This window comes from Diadema antillarum, unplaced genomic scaffold, assembly GCF_040938485.1.
Source record: "Diadema antillarum isolate AM-2024a unplaced genomic scaffold, OU_Dant_1.0 seq00000620_RagTag, whole genome shotgun sequence".
Taxonomy (NCBI): Eukaryota; Metazoa; Echinodermata; class Echinoidea; order Diadematoida; family Diadematidae; genus Diadema; species Diadema antillarum.
Window position 1 is genome coordinate 2,263,209 of NW_027271543.1, and position 18,706 is coordinate 2,281,914.

The window sequence follows — 18,706 nt, forward strand, 5'->3', positions numbered from 1 at the left end:
CGTAAACCATACACTCGGCGAAACGTCTTGCTGAATGCACGCAATACGCTGTGTGTGTGGTGATGTCACACTAATACAGTAATACAACTTCTCGGTTGCTGTATATTTGTTTACCTCGTTGTCAGCTATGCATGTCAATAGATGCCCGATCGAGGAACGAGAGATGCGTACGTGGATCCATATACCATATCTCCTACGGCCTACCTGCCCATAGAAATTTTGGACGCACCTATCATACGGGCGGGGAACTGCGATATTCCTATAATGTGTATCGAAAATTGACAACACTTTACAGTGAATAAAGGGTAAAATTATACTTTTTCCAGAAGTACTCCCACTCCATATAATGGCTTGATATGAATAGGATTCGTCCTCTTATGTTTAAAGTTCATGTGCTCGGCATGAAATACCGACTTCGATTTACGGTACAGTAGTTAATATCCCCCTTCAAATAGTTGATCGGTCCTATGATGTCATAGTCTTCATGTTGATAGAATCATTCGATTCCAAAAGAGACAGGTGGCACGTGATGTTGAAGTAAGCTAATGATGTTGAAAAAAAAAGAAGAAGAAGTTATTGTTCAGATGATTGATGATAACAAACATACCACACCGTCGATACACTGTACCTCAGAAGATAAACTATCTAAGACAGAAGATGCTACACAGAATGAAGTAGTACTAGCAGCGTAATAGACAGTTGTACCGTAAGACTTTCCTCCATCCCATCTCACTGGTCTCTTCCCTGTACAAAGTAGAGATCGGTACCGGGTACCCCGTATGGATGCCACTGATATTCCATTGTAACAAATAATACCAAAGATAGGATATTTGATAATACACAGTCACAGAAACCATTGTCTGATACAAGAGAGCCCAGGCAACAACAACAAAAAAAAAAAAAAAAAACGAACAAAGAAAGTCATAAAATCTTTTTTTTTTCTTTTATCAAGGAAACCAAATGTAGATCGAGTGAAAGAAGAATTATAGTAGAACACATCAATGAAAGTTGAAAATCGGACAATCGATTCAAAAGTGATGATTTTTAAGTTTTGGTGTTGTCATCAATGGATAAGGAGGCAACTACACTTCATGATGTCATTACATGGACAACAGAGAAAACATAAAGAAATTCAATATAATTTTACTTTTCTACCATAAAAACATGTACTTGACTTCACCTCTTTCAGAAAGCAGGGGGAATGATACTACCCTCAACATATCTTAGTAATAAGTTGATGGGATGTGTACTACAGTCATGATTTTTTTTTTTAATTCTCCTGTTTTCTTTGTATTGTAGTCCAAAATGACGTCATAAAGTGAAGTACACACAGTCTCCTATCCAGCTATGACGGCGATGAAGTTTTAAAAAACACTATATCTAAATGAATTGTCCAATTTTCCTCAAACTTTCACTGATGTGTTCTACTAATATTGCTGCTTTCCCTCGATCCCTATTTACATTTGGACTTTGGTGATTTCCTCGAGTACAAATTCGTAAGTTTGCCTGTACAGGCAAATACTATAACACACACACGCGCACACATATTATTACACACTTCATATCTTTCTTCCTATTTTGTGGGAATTTTTTAAAAGCAGTATTGTGGGAAATGTTGCCCTGGGAGGATTTGTTTTATTTCCAAGTAGGCCCTAGATGCAAAGAGTTTCATGCTATGGGCATTGTCACGTGGGAATTGAAGAGACTCAAACTCTCCCGCTCTCGACGGGAGATCTCCCGCCAAAAGTCTATTTTCACAGAATCTCCCGTTCTCCCGCTCGAGATTAAATTTTTCCCGCCCTGGCTCTGTGTCTCCCGCTTGTATGGTTTTGTAGATGCTGATCAATTTCATATGCATGCGTGAATAGCATCTGCAAAAAATGTATAGGAAATTCAGTTTTATTAAGCCAAAATATATGATTTGAGTCGTTGAATTATTACTTACTTAGTGCCATCACACATGCTAACAAATAAGCCTGAGAAAGCGCGAGAGAGAATCTAAAACCCCAACGACCCAAGGGACTTCGCGCTTCATGCACATCAAGTTGGAGTCCCCTGTTTGCTAGGGGCCGTGTAGAGGGGAGAATCTCCAGATGAGAAGGTGCTTGGGGTTGGAGTCTCTGGAGTAGTCACTTAGGCATTAGATTAGAAATTACAGGAACAAGTATATCCAGCATAGTGGTGAAGCTGAGGGTGCCAGGGGTGTCATAATAGTCTGAATTATACATTGTAGTTATTTGCAGAGGTTTTTTTTTTTCTTTTTATGTAAGGGTTTTGTCCATGCAAGGATAAGTTTAAACTCTCCTCCTATATTTCTTGGTTAAAAAACAAGAAAGGTATGAGACTATTCTTCTAAGCATTAACATGTACCCCCAATACAAATATAAAGATATACATATGTTTCTGTAAAATATACATATATATATGCATGTATATATATATATATATATATATATATATATATATATATGTATATATATATACATAAATATATACATAAATATATACACATACATAAAATGTCTATACAGTGGACTCCTGTTATAACGAAGTTCTCGAGACCAGCAGTTTTTTTTCGCTATATTGAAATTTCGTTATAAATGAACAAATATACAATAAAATATATAGAGTGGATAATGTTGCAGCCTGAATTTTTACTTCATTGTAACCGGAATTTTGTTTTCATTATAATGGGAGTGCACTGTATACATATACATGTATATATATATATATATATATATATATATATATATATATATATATATATTACATATATACGTATACAGTGCACTCCCGTTATAATGAAATATATATATATATGTATATATACATATATACATATATAATGTTTATATACATATATTTTACAGTAACTCAGTACAAATTGACATCGCATGAGTCAACAAAATCAAAGACACATAATTTCTCCTTCTTCTTTCACTTACATTGTTTTTTTTCATGAAATTCTTTGTGTACATCAACAAATGCTGCATAGTCGGGTGTTTTTGACTATTCCAAAACCACAGTCATACTGGAGCACAAGGGGATTTTTATTTTTCTAAGATTACAAAAACAAAATCTTCCACTCTATTCACTACAGTATGAGTGACAACTATGACTTCTAAAAATTGTTGTTATTGTTGACCAGGAGAGAGTTTGTGGTTGAAGTGATTTGATTACACCTGTTAAGATCATAATGTTGTACCCTGGCTGCATCAGATCTTCTTTGTTCCTATGTCAGTTTGTTTCTCAGTATTTCAAATGCCTGCATTTCATATGTGTTTCGCAGTACTGGTTGTGATGTCGGAATATTTCGTACATAACAAACAATGCAATCATTATACAATATACAAGTGTATACAGTACTATCAATGCCTTTTTTTGACAGATCTGTTGCCAAAATCAGCTTTACTTCAGGAATTATCTTCCTTTTACTATCATAGTTTTTGCAACATCACTTTAATACCATCTCGGCGGTGGTTCAATGTAAAGAAACGAAACGGAAACATACTGGGAAATCCCAAAATTTTGAATGTTTCATAATTTTCTCTGGCCTTTGCATTGTAGGCTGTTCTCCTCCAAATGCATGGAAAATGTTGCACAGCTGCATGTACAGAGTATATCGATGTCACTTGAGATGCAATACAAATCATCATTCCTGGAACAAAGTCTTCCTGTCCCTCATTCTCTGAACATATCGCTAAATGTTTGCATGTGTGATGTGTTTAGGTCAACACTTTGTCAACTTATGTGTCGGTAGTTGATTAACTTTCTCTGCTCCCATGTGCCAACTTGTGCAAGTTGACTGTACATACATTTGCTACACAAAAGGAATCAATGCATGGTACATTGTACCACACCACAACTACAGTGTCATGGTTTAACAGGAATTCTATAAACTGACAAGATACAAACAATTTTATATGCAAAGTCTATCTTAATTGAAATGTATACAGGTCACTATTATATCTTTTTTCTTCAGGACTTTGTACAATGTACCTTAAACAAGCGCATTCAAATAGTACAAAACTCAAAAGAATCCAAGAATTATTCTTCAGGCCAGCTTGTCTGCACAGGCAAATAACTGCACCATGTCCTGGGGTGGCTACTTGGGGCAGGAAGAGTTAAAGGTTCACTCAATAATGATAACCCTCAATTGTGACATACCTCGACACTATGATATGGGAATGCCTGTGTGGAAATGACAGGTAACAATGTAAACAGACAGACCCAGAGATAAAAGCACTATCTGTTTTGATATATATACCACTTGCTTGATGTGGACAAAATGCGTGATAGTGAATCTGCATAGTTGGGGGACTATGAATCTGTGTGGTTAGGGGAGTAAAGATGAACAGAGCATAAAGGAAATAGAGAAGAATCTACACATGCCAGTCTTCAGAGGCAACCACTGCTCTAGAACAAATACATATCATTACTCAGAGTACTGGACACATCTAATTTTTTGACATTTATTTTTCTCACTGAAACCTTATCATGATGACACATGAGAATACAGACCTTTGCATATCATAACCTTAAAACCACAATACAATTAGCTCAATGAAGCAAATGGAAATGAGCACAGGTTCATAATGAGGTTTGTGTTTCTATTTTTGTTTTCTTTAGTTATAGCACCATCAACTAATTTGCTGTTTTCTTGTTTGATTAGAGCATTGACACTCATTGACAAGAATAGATTTCACTAAGGATTGTTATTAGAAAAGTCACAACTCACAGCTGAAACATCATGGAAAAGAGGATTTCCTTACAAGTTCTGGAGATACTACCTCGAATCAGCCAGGCAGCAGTTGCACTGTAGGGCCCTTACTATACAATGCTTACAATTCATTCTGTAGGAATTAGGACATAACCCAACAGGAAACTTTATGCTGTTACTTGTACAACATACATTTGACTAAGTTTGTATTTGTATCATTGTATATTGGCTACACTTAATATTGCCATCCAAGTCTCTCTTTACACCAGTGTTCTCTTCACTTTTCTCTACCTCAGTCCCATCAATATGCTGTCCTGTTTCCGAGTTTGTTTGGTTTGTCACGGCGTCAGTGGCTTCTGCTTGTAGCCTCGCACTGCACACTATGTCAAACTGTTTCCTATCTGTGTCTATCTCATGACATTCCACTGATGACCCTTCGACTTTGACAGCTGGTTGCAGCTTAACACAAATACCAGTGTGGTCTGAGAATTCTCCCTCATGATCTGGCAACCCACTGGTTGCTCTGTCACCGCCTTCTCCATCAGCATCGCAGTTTGATGCTTCCCCCGTGTCCTCCCGCTTGTTCCGATGACCATGGTTAACAGATGGCAGGCAGTCTCTGATCTTTACATCAGCATCCTTGACACAGGTATCACCTCTATCATGGCATTCATGGAGTTTGCTCTCTTGGATGTCCTCCAGTTTTATCTTCTTCTCCCCTTTCAAACCGTTTTCACTCTTGTTACCATGGTGATTTTTTGGTGCTCTCAGTTTGACAGGATCCTCTTTCTGGTCGTCCCTCGCATCAGTTCCGCTCTGCGACTTCAGGACAATTTGTGGACCTGTGTACTCCGGGATATTGTATCCAAGGTGTTTCATGAGCAGTGCCATTACCTCGTCGACATAGCAATTAATCTTCAGGTCAGCTTGCTTGTCCTACGACAGAGATAATGAAGACCTGAAGTTACAGAGTTATAAAGTTTATTGACCTACACATCTATTTTTCCTTTTTCATGTTTAATAGGTTTGCTTGATATTTACAATTCACAAATATCTCATCTCAATTCTAATATTGGATACAATTAACTGATACTCATCTGAATTACTGAACAATGTTAAAGACCTTCATTTCACCATATCCTTATACAATGTATCAGATTTTGTTAACACAACTCTTACTTCCATTTTAAGTATGTATACTTCCATGATTTCATATAAACTCAAGCCTTATATAACAGGATCATCATCATCAAGTCTCTGCACTACTGTCATGGTTTGTTTGAGTGGTGTGTGTGTGGGTGTGTGTGTACACTTTATTGTGTGTGTTGTTTTTTTTTTCATTGTAAAGTTAGGCATATGAAAAATGGGCAGTCTTTGCACAAGACTTTATTCTATTGACTTGTTCACTTGGTTGATATGAAATATTTACAAATGCCTGAATATATAGCAGACAGTCAATGTCATCATTACATTGATTCAAATTAAAAACAAAACAAAACAAAACTTAAGCCAGCTGAATAGTGTTGATTACATTACACTGACCAGTTTGGTAGGTTGCAGGTTGACAATGACCAGATGGCCTCCATTCTTCTTGGTCAGTTTGGGCAGAGTCCCACTGGGTATGATCTGCAGCGATGTACCAAGGCACAGTGACAGGTCACTCTGTCTGTAGGTTGGTTACCATAGAAACATATCTAAGTCAGAAGCGGAAGTAAACTGTCTCGATCCCTCCACACTTTTTTAATTACTTCTATGTATGTGTGTGTGGGGAGAGGGGGTGTAATGTAGAATAGAACAGCAAAGAATTATTGAGTTCACAAATATCTGCAATTCATTACGTCAAATAAATCAATTTGATAATATAATGAATTTTCTTCAAATGCTTTGAGGAAATTGGTAATAAACTCATTATATCTTTTTCTCCTTAGGAAGAAGATAACACAGAATCATGGTTGGATCAAAATGGTATATGTAGGATCCCTTCATAAGATGTTATTGTTTCCTTGTTTTGTTTTGTTGTGTATTTCAGTTGCCTGCCTATTCATAGTCCGCTTTAATACAAAGGGTGGTGATTCTTAATTTCTGAAACAAGTCCACTGTCCCTTATGTTTTCTTCTGAATAAATTCTTTTTGGTAAACGTCAGAAGGATCAAGCTCCAGTGTAACACACTCTTCCTGCTGAACAGTCCAGAATTGCATCTACGTTTCAGAGCCCTCTTGCCCTTTCTTTCCTCATGCCCTATCAATTTGTATTAATACTATGAAAGGGAGGTATTAACCCATTGAGGATGACTTGATTTTGCTACAAGACACATTTCCCATTGACGCTTGCCCGAGTATACTCAAGACTCATCCTCAACGGGTTAACTTCCACATTTGCGGTGTAAAAGCTAAAGTGTGTGCTCCAGCTGATACTGTATATCATGATGTCAATGACTGAACTGCCAACATAATCACATGCAATTTTACTGCACACAGAACACTATAAAGATTCAAGTACCAGATAAGCTTTAAATAAATATGATCGCAGTTTGTCATGGGATCTAGAAGCAATGAATAGATTAGATTGCACATTGGTCACACCACGTACTGTAAAGCGAGAAATGTTCGTGTGCATTTTAATTTCGCGAATTTCGTGAGAGCCGAGATTCGCAAAATTAAAATACACACTATATCTTGTCTACGCTATACGCATTGAATGGTCAGAGGCAACTCGCGAAAATTTCATGCCGCGAAAATATCGTGTCTTACAGTACCTTAAATGCTCTTCTGCCAGTAGGAGGTCAGATTCTGGTAGGGCATCTTCCCAGTCTAATATCGTGTCATGTAGCTTTCCCCTGATTGATAAGTTATGAGAACAGTTGTGTGATCAAAAAGGCACCTATGCTCATCAGGAATTTATGCATGCATTATGAACTTCAGTGAAAGCATTCAGGACCATGCAATTGATGATCAGTCTACTGCATGACCTACATTCACTTATATATTTTTTTTTACATAGATATCATACAGTTGCATATAATGGTAACACACTGATTTGAATGAAACCAAAGAAACATTGAAGCTTCATATTATCCAGGAATAGAGATTTTCTCCTTAAAAGTCATAACTGATGTGAAAATCTTTGTTAAGTGTGCTCCTTCTGTTGGGTTAGATTAGATGAGTTTGCTGAGAATGGTGGCTGTGAACAAAATACGGGAAACTCCCATTTTAACATAGTCCTCAAGACCAGCAGTTTTCTTTCATTACATGCCAAGTTTGTTACCTGTGTTAAGAACCTGAATTTCCACTCGCATTGTGGTAATATAATTTTGTTTTAATGTTACTTGTTATAACGGGAGCAAAATATACTGTACAGGTGAAAGAAATGTCATGAATGTGTAAATGCAAATTAATGTGTGCATGATTCATTTGAGGCAGCCCACGTGGCAGAAACTTCTACAAAAAAAGAGCTCGCACACATGACGCTCCAGGGAGCAAAGTCATGTTTTGTCCATTTTCCTAGATGATTGGTGGTGGTGTGGCTTTATTATACTAGTAGTTGAATGTCAGAGAAATGATGCATGTGTGGTCGATTGTATGTATCTCATCTTGGAGGCTGTAACAAAAGTCCGACAGACAATAGTTCTGGTTGAAAGTTTAGCTAAATAATGCGTAAATGACAATCAGGATTTGTTCTTGTCTTTACCTGCATGTTCCTCTCCCTGGTTTATCACTGCACATAATTCCTGTAGGCTTCAATCCCATCGTAGGCACAGGCATGGAACACACATTTTGTCTGGAGAATGTAAGAAATCATAATCACAGAATGTACTCATAAAATGAATAAAGTTACAGGGTAAATTTGAATCAATATGTACAATATGCCTTGTCCATACCTGGAATCAAAATAATGTTTGCGGAAAACTACAGAAAAACAGATGCCTGGTGCGCTAAGTCCCCAGGAAAAAAAAAAGAAATCTTTGGAGAAGTCATTACACATTTCAGGAAACTATAATGTGTGTGTGTGTGTGTGTGTGTGTGTGTGTGTATGTGCGTGTGTGTGTGTGTGTGTGTGTTTGCCTTTGTCTGCATACTGTACATTTTTTCAAGAATACACACAATTGTCCTCTATCAGCAAAAAAACTACATGGTAATCGGTACTCATCACCCAGAGATGATGTACAGTGCTCTCCCGTTATAAAAATGACAGTTATAATGAAATTCTCATTTTGACGAAGTAAAAATTTAAGCCCAGATATCATCAGCTTAATACCTTATGTACTTTACTGTTTGGCTATAATGAAATTTCGACATAATGAAAGAAAATCGTTGAACCCGAGGACTTTGTTATAATGGGAGTCATCTGTACAAATCATGGCAAAGACAACATACCAACTACAAATTGTACATGCAAAAGTGAAAGTAAAGTAAAAGTGTAAATCCAGTTTCACTGTTCTTTTTCTACAAGGAATTCAGCATGGTATCCGGCATGGTATTCCTGGAGTAGGATGCATAATTACGGAGGTTTACCTACCTTCCACACCTATTGCACTTCTCAATAAACATGTTTCCATGAAGCTCAGAAAGTCTGTCCCTGAAATGTAACAAGGAAATACAATTTTAATTCTGGTTTAATCTCCCTCTCTTCGCCACAAGCACAAGTGACATCTTACAAATATCGTTGTGCTGTTAACCTATTGAGGACAGGCTGATTTTGCTACAACACACATTTCCAAGAGACACCTGCCCGAGTGTACTCAGGACTCATCCTCAACAGGTTGATATGCAATATTGAGAACGCCTTGCCCCATTTGTAGAGAAGCTTAATTAAAGACTATATATACTATCAGTTATTTATGTGTACAAATGTATGAAGTCATACAGCCATAGTGCATAACACATACACATATTCTTTGAATAGGAGATATGCTGGTGCAGAGCACTTTCAAATCAATACCACCTAGAGTTTATCATCATATGGTTTACACATTGAATTGGGTGCTTGAAGAAATATCATTAATGTGAGCTTCATATAGTCCACTGAATGAGATGATAATGTCAGCAGACCCAAAATACACCATGTCCATGTATTGTAATTCACTGATTTGTCACATGTACTTTGTGACAAGCTACATGATAAACCTCTCCCTCACTGTTTCTTTTGTTAAGCTTGAAGGACATTCATACATTCTTTGTTGTTTTTGTTGCTCTAAGTGACAGGCCAACAGCAAAACAAGATTGAGTTTGTTTTTTGTTTTTTTTCATGTGCCTTTTCCTTATCCTTTCTGAGTTAATTGTAGCTTAATGGAGTCAGTCAAATGTAACTAATTAAATACTGTACAACAAATATCTTCGATTCACACAGAGAGTATACCATATTTTTCTTTTCCCAGTGGCATATGCCTTATCCTTAGCTTGCACATATTCAGTGCATGATATAATTGCACTAAATGATAACAGTTTGTGTATAAATTGCACAGGTCATGATATATTATACAAATGATGCACAGGATAGAGTGCGTTAGTGTAGGCGTAGTGCACTCGAGGGTATTTACAATTGTGAAACATGCACGAGGCGAAGCCGAGTGCATGTTGCACTACATTGTAAATACCCGAGAGTGAGCTACGCCTACACTAACGCCACGAAATAATCCTGTGCATCATTTGTTTTATAAAATGGGTCGAAAATTCGAAAACTAACATCATTTTTCAGCGTTTTTCACGTACCTTTGTGGGTCAAGACGTCCGAAGATGTTCGTCCCAAACTTTTACGCACGTCGCACTCGCGGAAGTCCCGCACATACAGTACAGTGTGTATAAGTATAATGGGGGGTTGGGTTTCCGGACACCCGCATGAAAACTTACTTATTTTACATAGAATATGCACCCTTTACCTTAAAGACTTGATATAGACTCCTCATATAGGCCTACTAGACAACATACTCTGAAAACGGCGTGAGAATTAACCTGCTAAATCGTTGGATTTGCTCTTCAAAGTGACTCCATGTACGCGTCCGGTCCCATATATAACGCTTGGTCTACTGTACTGTACAAAGTGTACGTAAGTAGAGTATACGTACGTACGCCAAACCTGTGCCACACTGATTGTTATGCACAAGGGAAGAAAGGCCGGCCGGCCGGCAGCCCGAACTAGAAGTTGTTTACAGGATTGACAGCGCGTACGCGTATGCATGCAATTCATCAAAGGAGCCGCCGCGCGCACAGACGATCGGCAATCTACCATAGGATTACAGGCAGTGCAGTTGTACTGAAGTAAAGGAAGGAGGTGTGTCTCATTTCAGCGCTTCCTATTGGCTACATTCTTGAACCCATTTTATAACATTCACCAACTCACTTTGGAAAGCCAGATCTGATGTGAAGTCCATCAATGTTCTGGCTGACCAAATACTGCAGTTTTCCTCTCCTTTCAAGCTCAACCAGTGCCATGTGAGTGAGTGTGGGTCTGGCTGTGTCAAAGGTAACGTTCACATCAGGTTTCTTGCCTTGTTTCTCCAGTGTCCAAACTCCATTAGGACCTCTGAATGTGATTTAAATGAGAATGACATTCACAAGAACATTTCAAAGATACAAGAGCAAGATAGCAACCAATTGAGTAATCTGAATTGATACTTACATGACATCATAAGTTTAACAAAGCAAAACAAAGGTATTCACATTCAAATTCTATGGTCTGTCCTTGTGAAATGATTACCTCTCTATATAATGTGGATCACATTGACTATATCTCCTTCCCAAATTGGTAATTCCAGTATTTCTATTATAACTTTGGTCTCTTGGTGGTAAAGTGACATATAGGTGGCTACATAAAAATTTAGCACAGTGAATTTTTATCTAATAATATTCAAAATGGTACAAACATAAAACCTGCATAAAACTGATCCAAAGTGCAATTGCAGGTCAGACTCTATGGAAATCCAGTCATGGAGCTGTAAGCTGTGAATTCACCTCACCATAAACTGTAAATAGCAGCTGAATGACTTAACAGTTTATGACAACATACCGTATACAGTAGGTGCTTTGTGAAATGCAGGAAGACTGTCTTATTACTGTTCATCCCAGATGAAACTCTTAAATACATTTACAAGTTATAATATAGTCACAATATATCACAGATTAACAAATGAGACTGTATTCTTATGACACATGGAAAGCTCCTCAAAAAAAAAAAAAAAAAAACATTAAAAAATGAATAAAAAATCATGTGGGATTCTGATGGAAAGCAAGTCCTGTCAACATTTTGCACTTTTACCTGAACATGGAAACATGTTATAGTGATGTAAGTATCTAATCTGAACAGAAAATTTTAATAAGATTACTGTTGCACACACCTAACATTTACGACCAAATATGCTCGATAGAGCTGTATTTGGACTTTTCAAAAAGTTGAACTGTACTTCAAAAGAGTTCAACATTACACTGTAGAATCTTAGATTTTCTGTCCCTTTTGTCTTATAATTTACATATTTAATTTAAATGACAACACATAAAATCATCACTGGCTGGCTGATTAAAAAAACAAAACAAAACAAAACAAAAACAAATAGACAAACAGATAAATCCAATCCTGCAATGGCAAAGCTTTGGCGACTAAATAAGCACCGGTAGTTTTGCTTTTGGATGTCTTAAATATACACGATGATACCAAGAATTTGCTACCCATTCCACAAACCTGAAATCTGGAATGCCTGCTGCTGTGCTTATTCCAGCCCCTGTATGGACAACCAAATGCCTGCTGTCTCTTACAAGTTCGGCTAATTTCTTCGCTTTCTCAGCAACTACTTCAGGTTCATCAAACTTCTGCAAAATGGAGCAAACATTTAGCCTAGGTCAACTCGTTTGATAAAAGTTTGTACTTGTACCACACCCGCGTACACCAACTCCCCATATGGCACTCATTCATTCAGGACACTTGACCTGGCATGGCACCATCATAAATTAGCTGACAATGAATTATCATCAAGCTGTTAAGCATCTAGCAAAGAGTGTGAGTGAGAAAAATGTGTGTGGTGGCCACCTCCAAAATCTATGTCAGAGAAACATATTTAGTCATACAAATGCCAGTGGTCTCGGGCAATCACATTACTTTTCAACTAGTGGGTATACCAGATAGCTAGATATAGAGTAGTGTGTTAGTGTTCTAGAATATATTCAAGTTTAATACATTCAAGTATTTTCTACAATTAAAATTTAAATTAAAATTTACCTAAAATGATTCATCAGGGGATTAATTTAAATCACACATCTTTTATGAAACACGTCTAAAACTTAATTTTAAAATTACTTCTTGCAGTTGAATTAAATGTAGTAAATAGAGTACAGTTCGGGAAACCCACTCACAAGGGGGGCCCCTCCTTATAAGTAACCCGTCCCCCTTATAAGTAACCCCGTCCCCCTTATAAGTAACCCCCGGGGCACCCCTTTAAAGGAGTCTCCACGCTTTTTTGCAATGCAACGCGAAAATGAAAGGACTGCGGCAATTCGCTTGATTATGTCCATAAAGCACTCAAGCATTTGCCGCGCCGCCGCGCCTGGCGACACTCACGCCAGTAATCGCTCGCATTTCAGCATTCGCATGGGTCGTTTGACATCGCATTTAAATCCATGATTTTAGATATGATGCCTCAAACCGATTTTGCTCAAATTTCGTGAGTAACTAGGAAACTTGTGAAGCTTTATGGACATAATCAAGCGAATTGCCGCAGTCCTTTCATTTTCGCGTTGCATTGCAAAAAAACGTGGAGACTCCTTATAAGGGGTGCCCCGGGGGTTACTTATAAGGGGGACGGGTTACTTATAAGGAGGGGCCCCCCTTGTGAGTGGGTTTCCCGAACTGAGTAGGAGGTTCTATATGGAAGAAAATGTCCTTTCGTTTACCTGCTTTTGAGCGTGAAGTGATTTTTAACCTTTACTGAACATTGATGCCTACTCAAAAGCTGACAGGTCAGTGGCAAATGTAGTTGAGTTAGAATCTAAATTTACAGGTAACAATACTGCCGTTTTGATAGCATGCCAATTGCAAAACAAACACCAAATAAAGCATGTGGGACTGAAGCTACTCTCACCTCAGGTAACCCGCATTTCCCTTTATTGTCGTACGGAGAAAGACCTTCGGCATAATTTACCGACATCTTGACTTTACATGAGTCGAAAACGGCCACGGGTACTCTTGATGGTAGAGTGCCAAATCGAACTCGGTGAAGGAGTAAAATTTGCCACTGGAAAGACGGGCACACACAACAACTTAGGCTGGCGTGTAAAAGGGCGCTGAGCTAGCTGCAATATGTGCGCTGTTGTCTGTACGTTTTGTGCGTTGAAAAGAAGTTGAAGAAAGAAAGGCGAAGTCAGAGATTGTGAGTAGATAAACCCCGTATGTTGCGGAAATTTACATTATTTCTAGTCTATACCAATAGATTTCATCGTTACATTCTTCATTCTTTCATTTCATTGCTTGGTTATCCTCACTGATTTCATGGAACTAACAGTAATTAAGCCCTCCCATCGACTTCTCCAATTCTGTAGATCGACTGGCGAGTCATTGCCAAGTCCCACATATTACATTATTTGTGGGGAATTCAGGGAGTTCCTATTACCTACGTACGAGAATGCACGATCCCCATGCATGTAACAAGTGAAGTCACGGTGACCAATCAAGCAGCGCAACCACAAACCCTCCCCTCGGCTGTTGCAGACGTGCTGATGTCGCAATTGATTGCAATACTACTGTACTAGATTGCAATAGTTCTAAGTTGGGCGAATGATGTTGTTTAATATTTAAACGTTATATTCACCAATCAATTCCTTTCTTTTCCAGCAAATGAAGGCTAAACGCTTTAGCTTCCTCCTGTTGTGTTTCATATTTCATACAATGATAGAAACAGGAAGATAAGTAAAGTGGGAGTTTATGTCCACTTCAAGGGAATATCAACTTACCAACTACGCCAGGCTGACGATGGGCTTGATTCAGGTGGATTTATACAGGTGTATGCCTTAGTTCTTTCCTTTCCCAAACCGTGAGTCCATCAGCGTCGAGTCAAGGTCGTGGGGGTCAATTGTCACCTGATATACACATGTAGAGTTGGATGTGTCAGTCAGGTGACCCCCTAGTCATGTTAAAGTCACAGTCCGGGTCTGGTTAAGGTCGTGAGGTACAGTAGATAGGAGGGGAAGTTAAAACTAACCATCCCCCAAAACCAAATCCCACTACATAAGTTTAAGAAAGCAACCATTGCATTGCATGAAAAAGGCAGTCGGTCCAATTCTTGAAAATTTCATGCCGCAAAAATATTTTGTTTTACAGAAATGTCTTCTGAACAAAGTTTTGTAAAATGTATAAATGATACCATATGGTGTGGATTCCACCTGCCACCTCCAGTGTGAGTATCAAGCATGGTCAGAAAGTCCTTTTTTAAATAATGCTGTGCACATTGTCATAAAATGTTGTGAAAATGGTCATATATTTTTACATATCAATCAAACTGATCCTTAAGCTAAGTTATTCAATGTTTGCATTCTTTCCCTTCATGTCTAGGTGAATTGAAGGAGCTGTCTTAGTTGCTGTGAGGGTACTTTGGAGCATTTTCTATCAACAGGCCATTCAAGTTTTGAGAGCACTAGATCAGATTATGGCTACAGCTACAGGTATAGAGCTGTGAAGGGGTAGCTTGAGCTGATCACAATCCTCGCCAAGAGAACTTCAGACAGATTGTGAAGTGCAGTGAGGAGATACAACCAGTGGTCAACAATCTGATGATTTCTGGCCAGTTCATGACTGAGGTATTGTCGTAGAATCTTTGCAGTCATTGCACCTTGTGATTGCCATCATGCCTAAGAAAATGAGAGGAGAGAACTCTAAGGCAGTAGAGGCGCGGGCGAGGAAAGCGGATGCCAAAGCTGCTGCTGAGGCCAAGAAACAGAAGGAAATTGAAGATGCCTACTGGAAAGACGATGACAAGCATGCCAACAAGAAAATACAAAGAAAAGTAAGTAGAAAAATGTGACATTATTTACTTATAGTCAGCACGTTGATTTGTGTTTGCTAATCAGGAAGAAGAAAAAAAAAGTCTGCAAAATCTTCTTCACATTGCATTATTATCATGATTGTAAAATAGCACACTCTGTCTTAATTGACCCAGGCCACACTGTGGACCACTCTGGAAATCTGCCAAAACAAATCCCTTTCAAACTCATTTCATCTTGCTCTGTGGTCTGTTGTACTCAGTCAGAAACCAAGGACACAGTTTGTGAATGTCCATGCAGGAGGGCATGTACATGTAGTTCTAACCAGTGGACCATTTGAAAGTCATTATGTGTCAAGCAACTAGCCAATTTTGTCAATTACTGTAGCAGTAAATTAGCCATTTGGGCGAGAGAAAAAAAAAAAGATGTGACAAGTCCTACACATAGGCCCTTTCAGTTCAATAAGATTTGTGTAAAACTGAGTAAACACACTGCATTATGCTTTGACAGGTACTTTGAGGGCACCTATGACTACTTTCTGGAATGATGTTCATTCAAGGCTGTACCTATTAGTCAAACAGATCACTGTTCATGAACATAAATGCACCGTAATATACGTACACATGTACAGTGATATGCATATGCTAGCCTCCCATTGTCTTTAAAAACACAAATAAAAGGATTATTTTTCTTTGCCATTAAGTTTGAAGCTTCTCTGTATTTTATTGTTTTTCTAGTCCTGTTAAAATTACAAATTCACTGGTCCGACAGTAAAAGGAGAATCCACTGTGTATTTCATTGTAGGTCCATGGTATAATAAAGATATTGATGGCCTGCTTGTACCTTGGCTGTGTAGGTGAATTTGATATACATGTACTGTCAAACCTTGTGCTGTATACGGCTACTACAGTGTAAAAAATTCTGTCATAGAGGAAAGCCACGTTAAAGGTCCTATCTATGGCGGCCACCTTTTTCATCTCCCATGGGTGGCCACAGGTGTGACTGTACTAGTTTGCAGCTAGTTTAAATCACAATGCTCACTCATCTGTTCATCTTTTAGGCTGGTAAGGAACAGAAGAGGCAGGAAGAGTTGGCACGCAAGCTGGAGAACAAGAAACTCTTTGATGAAGAGGATAGCAACTTGAAAGGTCCTGCCACCAAGAAGAGTGCACCAAAGGTCACCCGGGCTGAAATTGCTGCCAACCGACAGAGAGTTGAGGAAGAGAACGGTAACAGCAACTCTTCAACACATTTAGTTTCTTATGTTTGAATAAAGTACCTGGTACTGTTAAGTGAAAAATTACATACACGTGTACTGTTGAAAGTTTTGAAAAACTTGCATTCCCTCAGAACAAGTGCAAAAGTGAGAACACAATTGCAATTTAGAGACATATGAAGATATGTTTTGAAGTACCCTCCCATCATTAACCCCGTTGAAGACTAGTCCCGAGTACACTCGGGCAGGTATCTATGGGAAATGTGTGTTGTAGCAAAATCAGCCCGTCGGCAACGGGTTAAGATTAAATATGACTGAATTTGGTCCAAATACTATCAATCATTCAAAAGTACTGCTAATACAGTACTGGATATAGTGCAGGGGCAATAAAATACATGTACTAGTATTACATTAGCTCTCCATCTAAATCCTTCCTCCCCCCTCTTGATAGCTCGTGCAGCTGCCATGGCAGACAGACAACTCTCCCACACTGAAGTTCCCCTGGAAGAGAACGCCAACCTAGCTCTGGCTGAGGAGGCCGGGGAAGGAGTCGTCTCGGCGAGGAACATTGATGAGGCCATCTCAGCGCTGAGGTGAGAAAGAAATAGAATTATCTGCCTTTTCAAATAATCCATCATATATGTGAGCAGAGTTAAGCTGAGAGGAATAAACATGGGCAGTAATTAGCTGATGGACAATGGTGTATTTCATTCTCATCTTGTTTATGCACACCTGTTGTGAACATGATCAGAATGGGGCTCATGATAACGTATATTGGCATGCAGGTGAGCAAAAGCCATCCGCCAATATTGTCACAGTTTGAATCAAGCATCTGGGTTTTATACCAGCAAAAATATGCATTTACATGAATACTGTAAGTGTCTGTTGAAATTGTAAACATTTTTCTAGGTCATAAAGGGAGTTGTCTCAATACGGAAATCTATGGGGGATTCGTAGACCTTTCGTGTATTACTGAGGTATTTGATCTATTCTATTTGACAGCGTAAAGGAGGCTAACTTGGAGAAGCACCCAGAGAAGCGAGTGAAGGCAGCGTACGCAGCCTACGAGGAGGAGAACCTCCCAAGACTCAAGGCAGAGAATCCCAACCTCCGGCTGTCTCAACTCAAGCAGATGCTGAAGAAGGATTGGATGAAGGCACCAGAGAACCCAATGAACCAGCGCTTTCAGTCCTACAATACAAAGCGGTGAAAGGACTAAAGGACAAAACATGGAGCATATCTCATGGCATATCTAAAACAGCAAAAAGAGCAAAGCATGATGGGAATTTCAAAGCTACTCGGTCCATCAATGAGCATGTGCATATTGACTCAGACTGTGGAATTGCTTGTTGGGAGAAAGGTGTAGTCTGAAGATTTCCTTGAAAGGAGGCATACAAGTTGCCACATACCACTAGAAGAGTCTGTTTAGAGTCTTATCACTGCTGGAATGAGTAATACCAACATGCATGGGAATGAAGCTAAGTAAATTAAATATGAGTCATAGCTTTCATATTCCTCTTTGGTTAGCAACATTGCAAACTGAAAATGTCATTTTTGTTTATTCGCTTTCATCGTGTGCATATGCGCAGCACTAAAACTGATCTCAGATGCACCAACCCTTCCAAACCCCCCAACCCCCTCACCCCCAGCACCCATGCACACACAAATGCAAAACAAAACAACAAGCAATTTATAGTAAGAAGGAACATGTAGGAGGGTAAGAAATGTGCCGTACAAGTGCATTTCACATGTTTTCCTTCCACAAGATCTGCAGAGAGCAAATGGCAGTCAAATATGTAAGCATTAATGGC

The 18,706-nt window shown here is 38.7% G+C and overlaps 2 protein-coding genes across 2 annotated transcripts; one reads left to right on the forward strand and one right to left on the reverse strand.

The window, feature by feature from the left end:
- Positions 1–4,054: 4,054 nt before the first annotated feature.
- LOC139736067 (NAD-dependent protein deacylase sirtuin-6-like) lies at positions 4,055–13,891 on the reverse strand. Its single transcript, XM_071646815.1, has 9 exons — positions 13,786–13,891; positions 12,393–12,520; positions 11,058–11,240; positions 9,237–9,296; positions 8,409–8,498; positions 7,477–7,557; positions 6,263–6,386; positions 5,012–5,656; positions 4,055–4,105 (listed from the first exon to the last, which is right to left on the reverse strand). Exons 1-9 carry the CDS (start codon positions 13,849–13,851, stop codon positions 4,055–4,057), a joined length of 1,428 nt encoding a protein of 475 aa, XP_071502916.1. The 5' UTR covers positions 13,852–13,891.
- Positions 13,892–15,543: 1,652 nt separating this feature from the next.
- On the forward strand, positions 15,544–18,387 carry LOC139736068 (coiled-coil domain-containing protein 124-like). Its single transcript, XM_071646816.1, has 4 exons — positions 15,544–15,702; positions 16,740–16,908; positions 17,347–17,488; positions 17,898–18,387. Exons 1-4 carry the CDS (start codon positions 15,544–15,546, stop codon positions 18,103–18,105), a joined length of 678 nt encoding a protein of 225 aa, XP_071502917.1. The 3' UTR covers positions 18,106–18,387.
- The last annotated feature ends 319 nt before the right edge of the window (positions 18,388–18,706 follow it).